The following is a 9,628-nucleotide window of genomic DNA, read 5'->3' as shown; positions in this document are numbered from 1 at the left end:
GGAGGATTTTCAGTACTCTCTCGCATTATCTCTGTCCATTCCATGTTGTTTTGCATCCAAAAAACAGATAGGACAAACGTTGTTACATGGCAATGGCGATAATGGCATTTAGGATTATAGCAACCTTCAATACAGTTTGGCATTTTCCCTCTGCAATGTCATCTGAGGCATACGAGAGAAAGATATTTTGGTTTCAAATTCCAATTAACATGCTCAAGTCATTGACTTGCTAAAATTAATGGACACAAATTGTGTCATTTAAAAATGATTTATTTTGCATGGGGAGGTAATTAATTTGATTATGCTGTCACTATATAAATTCTAATTCAGACCACTAGCAATGAAATTGTGTGGGGCTTTTAATTTATGGAAATATTCAAGTAATTGCATGGTTCATAACTGTAATTACTATGTTCTTCTCAAAATAACTCAATTATATGTTGCACCTCATGTTTTGAATATCATGAAGTCCATAACAAAAACATTAATTTACAGCAATTAGGGGGATTGACTAAAAACCATGCCTTGGATGTACAATTTATTATCACATTATGAAATAACAGTAAACATAAACAAGGTTTACTCTCCCGAGTGTTACTAATGGAATGGAACACTGATCTCTTCTCTCCATTAAGACCTGAATTAAGAAACCGTTTAAAGTAAATGAATGAGATACCAACCATGCAGCGACCAGTATAAATGACAGTGATTATGAGAAATATGATGAGAGGAGGAGCGTTTTTCATAGTGCTGTTGATTATGGTGGAAAGGAACCTTCTCAAACGTACTTTTATTTTAAAATTAAATATCAATAATAAAATAAAATATACTTTCGATAATGACTGAAATACAATATTAAGATAGATAATACATTTTTATATATAGCTTTTTATATACAGGTAGCTGTAATGGAGCTCAATCACATTAGACATGCAACCCCATAGCTATTACATCCACATTACAGCATCCACACTTTATATATAGTAATGTATTTAAAACAGGAAGACTCATTGTAACCATGCTATTTCACATCCAGGAACTTCCTTGATTATTTTTAAAGAAATGTTTATAAAGCTGCAGTGCATCCATGCTAATAACATTTAAATAAATTAGCCCAGCAAGTGAGTTTGTTTTCCATATCCTGTCCGTAGAAACATGGTGGCTGTGCATGTGATTAATTGGACACAACGTGGAATGATGATAAACCAATTGAGTGACGATTAAGTGTGTATGATACAGAGGAAAGCTGTATAAATGCATTAATAATAAATTAAAGAAATGTAAATACATGCATATGTTTATTCATTGTCATGAATAACATGCTGCATACTACATAGCATACCACAATACAATCTGAAGTCATAGTCGGATATATGTGAGGTACAGTAGGCTATTACCTGTGGCAAGCATATTTTAAACAAAAAACCCCAATAAATCATTAATAATATTAAAAAAAGAGTTTAGTGTAAGCCATTAGTCAAAAGGTGAAGTTATAGGCTAGAGTGTGATCATGACATACTAAATTTAGAAATGATAAATCAATAAACTTTTGATATACCAAAGGAAAAACAAAAGGTGTGAAAAATGAAAGAAACAAAAATCCAGGAGAGTACCATAAATAGCCCACATGTAGTGTACTGTGGATGCACTGGATTTATAATTACACACATTTTAGAAATATTGGTTAGGATGCTGCATGTCCAAAAATATCATCACTAATAACCATGTTTTCAAGAGATTTTGGGTAAATTATAATGGACTTCATATGTAGGCACTCAACCATTTCACAGATGTACAATGCACTCGTTGACCTCTTCATAGCCGCTGAGAAAAAAATAACTAGCCAACTGTGTCATGGGGCTGGTCGATTATCTGGTACTTGTAGTCCACAAGAAGATATTTCAATATCAGAAAATGCCATAGGTTGCATCACGAGTATCAGTATTGTTGATTGGACGTTTCCGGGTTCAGGGCCTCGACGGTTTCAGTGACGTTTCTGTTCCGCAGCGAGACGGACTGGGGGAGAATGGCTGCCAGTGGAGGTGAGGCTTTTCGATTGTTTGGGTTTAATGTTTAAACATATTCAAAGCCTTTAAAAGTTTGAAAGTTCGGATGGCATGTTATAGCAATCTATTGTCTTTTTCAAACTGAAGTTTGTAGATGGCATGCTGTTTATTTCATGGTAAATATTCGCTCTTAACGCGGTCTCAAATGGTTCATTTTTCCGAAAGAAAAGTTGTAACGTTAGCTAGCTAGCTAACGTTATTGGTGACCAGCCGTGTTGTGAGCCAGATGGCAAGATAGCCAGCTTATGTCAACACTTTACAGTAGGTATCTCATCAATCCTGACATCTAACTAATCGGATAACATGTCCGATTATATCTAACGTGTTATTTAACGTTAAACAAATTTCGAGATTATCAGTACATTTTAGCTAGCTATTAAACTAGCTCGCTGTCATGTATGAATCGAAATCTAGCTAGCTAACTTGGCTAGGCTAGCTAGCTCGATACACCATGTTAACGTTAGCTAACTCTTAAACACACAAGCGGTACCTGTTGGCTTAAATAATAGCTAGTACTGGCTGTCCCCGAACTTAGCTAACATTACTTCAGTTGGTTAACGTTAACTTGATCTAACGTTACGTGCCACTGTAGTTTTTTTTATCGAGTTTGCAAGTTCACTGGCTAGTTAAAACCACCTGCACCTTCGCTAGCCAACTTTCCTCAATTACGGAAGGGGAAGCTATCGTGACTGGCTAGTGAACATATAACGTTAGCTAGCCTAAACGATATTTTTAGAAAGCTTTCAAGCAAGCTAACGTTAACTATACATGGAATTCATATACACGTGTTGGTTTGCTGTTTTGTGACACGGAAAATCCATTGTTTGAAAGGTTTTGTGTTTCTATTTTCCATCGTCTAGCTAGCTAGTTAGCGATCTGACAGTTGCTTGCTTTTGTCTCGGTGCTATCCAGCTGCGTGTTTCAGATGTGCTGACTCCACAAACTCAGTAGGCTAGTTTCAGCTGTGTCTTTGTTTGGTCAGGTTGCCCAGGACAGGCGTGTTTATGGCACACAGCTGTTGTCTTTAAGAACCACGTTGTAAACGATAGGCCATGGACTGTCTGTAAATCCAAGCGCTTTAAAGATCAGAATCGAGAAACCAGGCCATATGCCGTGGCCTTGTTGGAGTTAAAAGCCGGACTTTTCTTCTCATTCTTTTCACGCCACAACTACTTTCCCCCCCATCACGTGGTTCAAGTCAATGCCAGCGCCTGGTTCTCGCCAGTCCACACTACTCGCAAGCTTCCTTCTTTCTGCTACCGAACTAACGTTAAATGTTTGTTAATTATACATTATGGAACCGCATTTTTAAATTAACAATAACGACAATTTAGGAATTTAACAATCAAATAAACAAGACCCCTTCCTGATTTCCTTATTGCATATTTGTCACCCTGAATGGTTTCAGATCTTTAGGCAACGTCTAATATAAAACGAAGGGAACCTGAGAGAACGCAAAACAACATTTTAAATTATTTAATTTATTTAATGAAAAAAGGTTATCCTATATCACCCGTGTGAAAAAGTTATTGCCCTGTTAAACTTTAACTTGTTGCTCCATCTTTAACACCAGTAGAACTGCAACTAAGTACTTCAAATAATTTGATATCAGAATTTCTTTGCAGAACTGCTTTAGTTTAGACAAATTGGTTTTGAGCATGCCAAGCCATTGCTTTTGGGCTTATGTTTGGACTTTGACTTGGACTAGGGCACTCCAAAACTTTAATTCAGTTTCTTTTCAGCCATTCGGATATGGACTTGCTTTTGTGTTTTGAATCGTTGTCTTGCTGTTACGCTACAGAGCTGAATTCACAATCCCTTCAATAATGGAAAGTTGTCCAGGTCCCGAGCATTGCCTCACCATCACACTACCACCACCATGTTCAACTGTTGCTATAATGTTCTTACTGTGCTAGATTTGTTTTACGCCAGACATAATGGGACCCATGTCATCTTAAAAAAGTCTCTCTGTCCATAGAGCATTATCCCAAAAGGCTTGGGGATGATCCAGGTGCTTTTTTACAAATGTGAAACGAGCATCAATGTTTCTCTTGGTTAGCAGTGTGGTTTCCGCTTTGCTACTCTCCCAGGAATCCCACTTTGGCCAGTCTCTTTCTTATTGTGGAGTCATGAACACTGTCCTTACTGTGGCTAGAGAAGCCTGCAGTTATTTTGATGTTCTTCTGGGATCTTTTGTGACTTCCTGGATGACTTGTCACTGCGCCCTTGGAGTAATTTTGGCAGGCTGGCCTCTCCTGGGAAGATTCACTACCGTTTCTAGTGTTCGCCATTTTGAGATAATGCCTCTCATTGTCGTTCAGTCCCAGAGCCTTAGAAATGGCTTTGTAACCCTTTCCAGACTGATATTTCAGCAACTTCTTCCCCTCATCTTTTGCATTTCCTTTGTGCTTGTCAAAACTTTGTGGCGACTACTCAACTCTGATGGTATGTTCCAATATGATTGGGGTTTAGATTCAGCAAGGTTGGCTGCAATTAAACCTGGCTCTGTTCAAGTCAGCTCAATCTGTCAATTCAATTAGGTTAATTTCTTGATTGAGTAACAAAGACTGCAACTACTTTTACACAAGAGTGATGTGTGTTTGATAACCTTTTTCATAAAATAAATGATTGGAGAAAAAAAATAAAAGTTTTGTTTACTCCGGTTCCCTTTTTCTAATATTACAGTTTGTCTAAAGATTCTGTGTGACAAATGTGCAATAATTGGGGAAATCAGGAATTTGGCAGATAGTTTTTCACAGCATTTGAAGTTCCACATATTAACCACCCTGCAGATCTAAAAGTAAAGCATTTAGATGTACTTGGCATTTAATCATTTTCTATGCATGTTTGTTAGCCTGTGAAAATAGCACATGCAGGTGAATGTTTCATAGCCTCTTTTATGGGGGCATGTAATCAGGCCATGTTAATCATGCAGTGCTAGTGTCTTTGAATAGGTATAAAGTATTTTTTCTGAACAATATTTACTCTTGACATTAAGACATACAGACCATGAAAGCACATTCATTAACATGTAGCCATGGACACCACTGCTGAGGCTGCCAGGTGAACAGTGACAAACTGGCTAGCCTCCAAATAATGCACAACTCTGGTGTTTCACTTTGACACCTTGCGTTTAAAAGCTTAAAAGCTATACGTTTACTCTAAATTTGGGCAAGATATTGTTCTATAAAATGCAGATGAAAGCACTTTTACTTAACATTGATTTATGTGAAATTGGCCGTTGCAACTTATTACTGATTATGATAGAGTGGGTCACATATGAACTATTAGCCTATTTACTATGTCATTGCTTGTATAAAACAGGTAAATGATACTGAATTGCCTGCCTCTCTGTTACATATTTACATGCCGTTCCATGTATAAAAATATATATAAAATTTAAAAACGGATACAGTATACCTCTAGATCTGGTATCAATACCTCTAAACCTGCTGCATGCCACTGTTTTTTTTGTAACTTGCTCTCATTCTGAAATCTATTTTATTTTTAGAATGAGAATTTAGAATGATTTTTTAAACAGTATCATTTTTTTTTAAATATAGATTTTAACACTAATACCTTCTTTTTTAAAAAGTGGTGTATAGTGGTCTATTGCTGAAGGCGCTGACATTTTTCATTTTTTGATGTTTGTGTCAGACATAGGCAAGCTGTTACAGGCTAATGGGACTCCAGCGAACACAAGCTACAATGGTGTGGACGCCCTCCACGCCTGCAACATTCTCCAGCAGCTCAAGGCTCTGTACGATGAGAGGCAGCTGACCGACATCGTTGTGGAAGTGGATCATGGGAAGACCTTCTCCTGTCACAGAAACGTCCTTGCCGCAATCAGCCCTTACTTCAGGTGAGATTTGGTAGGGTGGCCTGATATTGGTAGTGCCTGGGTTGTGCCATGTTTCTTTCTTTTTTTTTTTTTGTGGTTACATTGGAGTCCTATAGGGGAAGAATCAAAGTTTTGCGATTGGTCCACAACAGTTCCTTTGTGTTGATTTTTTTAAAATGAAATGTTTTATTTAACTAGGCAGGTCATCTAAGAACAAATTCTTACAGGGATGGCCTGACAACATGACAGATATGATTTGTTATTTCAGTTGCGTGACCTCAAAAAGTATGATATGTATCCTTCTGTCATGCATTTGAGCATCGGTTGATTCGGAATGGGTGAATGGGTGAAACCGCGTAACATATTGTGTCATCTCAAGACAATGGGATACACCTGATCCAGTATAGGTTGTTGATACAAAGGGCATGAGTACTTAAATACTGTTTTATATCCTAAACCTACTTATTTTGCCATTTTACTTAATTTTATGAATGCCACAAAACCTGTCAGTGACCTGGAACCAGTACACATGTGATTCCTCCAGAATTCTATGGAAAAAAACAAAGATTGTTTATTGGCGTGTCAGATCCTATTTTTCAAATTCAGTATCGTGACTATGTATGTTTTTAAATAGAATGTCATGACTGTATTTCAGGGAAATATTGAAAATTACTCTGGGGTTTTCCTGGCTCAAAATAGGGCTTAGGTTGCGACTTCATGTGACAGTGACTGCGGTCAGTCTGGCTTTACTGCCTCTGTCAACTTGATGTGTTGTCTCCCTATATTTAGCCACTTTTAGAATGTAGTCTTCCAAGAGACCTTCACAATGCATTGAGATGTAGGCTAGAAATAAATGAAATGCATGGAAAATGAAATGTTGGAACAATTTAAATGTATGTTACGCATTGTAAGTGTCAGAATTGTTGGGTGTCGAAAGCTTGTCGAAATGGAAAGCTCCGCGATGATAATGGATGATGTTAGCTGAAAAACGTATATGTGTGAGCCTTTAAGCAGACGCCTATCCAGTATAATTCACTCACTTTGCGGAATAAGTGAAGGCACATTAAAAATGATTGGCGTGTTGATTGCCTCTGCAGGTCTATGTTCACTAGTGGCCTTACGGAGAGCAGCCAGAGAGAGGTCCACATCGTGGGCGTAGAGTCCGAGTCCATGCACCTCGTGCTCGACTACGCTTACACCTCCCGGGTCACGCTGTCCGAGTCCAACGTCCAGGCTCTGTTCACGGCTGCCAGCATCTTCCAGATCCCCGCCCTGCAGGACCAGTGCGCCCAGTTCATGATCAGCCGCCTGGACCCCCAGAACTGCATCGGGGTGTTCATCTTCGCCGACGCCTACGGCCACCAGGAGCTGAAGGAGAAGTCGCAGGACTACATCCGCAAGAAGTTCCTGTGCGTGGTGAAGGAGCAGGAGTTCCTCCACATGACCAAAGAGCAGCTGGTGAGCATCCTGAACAGCGACGACCTGAACGTGGAGAAGGAGGAGCACGTGTACGAGAGCATCGTCCGCTGGCTGGAGCACGACCGGGCCCGCCGGGAGGCCCACCTGCCCGAGGTGTTCGGCACCTGCGTCCGGCTGCCCCTCCTGGAGGAGGCCTTCCTGAAGAACATTCCCCCGGCACTCGGCTGCGACCTGGTCAAGGACTGGACGGACAAGGGCAAGGCCAACGGCACCAACGGCTGCCCCCAGCGGCTGGGCATGACCGCGTCGGAGATGGTCATCTGCTTCGACGCCGCGCACAAACACTCAGGGAAGAAACAAACCGTGCCGTGCCTCGACACCGCCGCCGGGAAGGTCTTCAAGCTCTGCAAGCCGCCCAACGACCTCCGGGAGGTGGGCATCCTGGTGACGTCGGAGAACGACATCTACATCGCCGGGGGGTACCGGCCCAGCAACAGCGAGGTGTCCATCGACCACAAGGCGGAGAGCGACTTCTGGCTGTACGAGCACGCGGGGAACCGCTGGCTGCCCCGCGCCCCCATGCTGCGGGCCAGGATCGGCTGCCGCCTGGTGCACTGCAGCAGTAAGCTGTACGCGCTGGGCGGGCGCGTGTACGAGGGCGACGGACGCAACGCGCTCAAGTCCGTGGAGTGCTACGACATCAGAGACAACCGCTGGACCGCCGTCAGCCCCATGCCCGTCGCCATGGAGTTCCACAGCGCCATCGAGTACAAGGACCGCATCTACGTCCTGCAAGGTGAGGGAACATGGAGCCATAACGGCTGATTTATTATGAAGCTAGTTAAATGGTGACGGATCTATACCAGGGTTCGCCCCGGAATGTTTTAACAGTGGCACTGTATCGTGGGGGTAGGCAGAGCTTTGCATTTTTATTCCACCTTAAATATAAGTCCCTATGTTTCGGGGCCTTACACACATGAAAATGTCTTGGGAAAATAATGGAAACAAATGTCTGAATATCATGATTTATTTCAAAGGAATTGGGGAAAATGGCATTCATTTCTCCCATAGACAGGGTTTTTTTTTGATGTGAAAGTCTCAAATGGTGATGAACCTGATGGGAATGACAACATGACTTCTGAAACCTATAGCATAAATATTCAAAGACCAGTGTTGCTTTTAGTAATGCGACAATATAGCCTACAGATGGCAATATCTAGCTTTAAATCTGTTCGCTATGCTGAAAAAATGACTTTGCCCTGCAAGCTGATGGATAATTCAGATAATTTGCCTAGTGAGGGAGCGGCTTTGTTTTTAGTTTGGTGTTTTTGCTTAACTTGAGTTTCTTTGGGTAGCGTGGGAGGGTAACGGTTGGCCACCATTTAAGCTGTTCAGCAACATGTGAAATGCAACATGGCATCTTCAAAGTGGAAACTATATTTCTCACGTGCCTTGGTTCCACACCTTTATTTGTGTGATTCTAATCTTCACCTTGACGGACGGGATTCTGTAAGACTTTCTGTTTCGGTATTCTCATCGGTTGAAGTGCTATAACGAGTCTTGTTGCGTGCAGGTGAATACTTCTTCTGCTTTGACCCGCACAAGGACTACTGGGGCCACCTTGTCCCCATGAACGTGCCCCGCAGTCAAGGGCTGGCAGCCCTCCACAAGGGCTCCATCTACTACATCGCCGGGATCTGCAGAAACCACCAGCGCACTTTCACCATGGAGGCCTACGACATCGAGCAGAACGCCTGGACTCGAAAGAAGGACCTCCCGTTCGACCAGGCCACCAGCCCCTACATCAAAGTGCTGCTTCTCTACGGCAAGCTGCACCTGTTTGTGAGGGCCACGCAGGTCACCGTGGAGGAGCACGTGTTCCGCACCAGCCGCAAGAACTCCCTCTACCAGTACCACGAAGAGGCGGACCAGTGGACCAAGGTCTACGAGACCCCGGACCGCCTCTGGGACCTCGGCCGCCATTTTGAATGCGTCGTTGCCAAGCTGTATCCGCAGTGTCTTCAGAAAGTGCTCTGAGAGTGGGGGGGTTGGAAATTGGGTGATTAAAACTGTAGGGGGGGGGGGGGGGGGTGGCGCGTTTGCACCCCGTGTTCGGTGCTATCCACGAGGCAGTACAAGGAGCGGAGAGTCTTAAAGCATTAAAGATTTAAGTCAATAAGATGGGTGCTTTGAAAGCTTGCAGTATTTACAGTTATCCAGTCACTACTAAGTACTCATCCTGATGCTTTTCAATGGTACAAGCTATCATAAGTGCAATTATCACCTTGTCTGCTACGTGTCT

The 9,628-nt window shown here is 42.1% G+C and overlaps 1 protein-coding gene across 1 annotated transcript; it reads left to right on the top strand.

Moving 5' to 3' along the window:
• The first annotated feature begins 1,959 nt into the window (after positions 1 to 1,959).
• kbtbd8 (kelch repeat and BTB (POZ) domain containing 8) lies at positions 1,960 to 9,365 on the top strand. Its single transcript, XM_061220736.1, has 4 exons — positions 1,960 to 2,042; positions 5,724 to 5,928; positions 7,005 to 8,122; positions 8,900 to 9,365. The coding sequence occupies exons 1-4, from the start codon at positions 2,027 to 2,029 to the stop codon at positions 9,361 to 9,363; spliced, it is 1,803 nt and encodes a 600-aa protein (XP_061076720.1). The 5' UTR covers positions 1,960 to 2,026; the 3' UTR covers positions 9,364 to 9,365.
• Positions 9,366 to 9,628: the final 263 nt, after the last annotated feature.

The sequence above is a fragment of the Conger conger genome, chromosome 14 (genome assembly GCF_963514075.1).
Source record: "Conger conger chromosome 14, fConCon1.1, whole genome shotgun sequence".
NCBI classification, from domain to species: domain Eukaryota; kingdom Metazoa; phylum Chordata; class Actinopteri; order Anguilliformes; family Congridae; genus Conger; species Conger conger.
The sequence above is the reverse complement of the archived record's forward strand: the minus strand, read 5'-3'. Positions and strand labels throughout refer to the sequence as shown.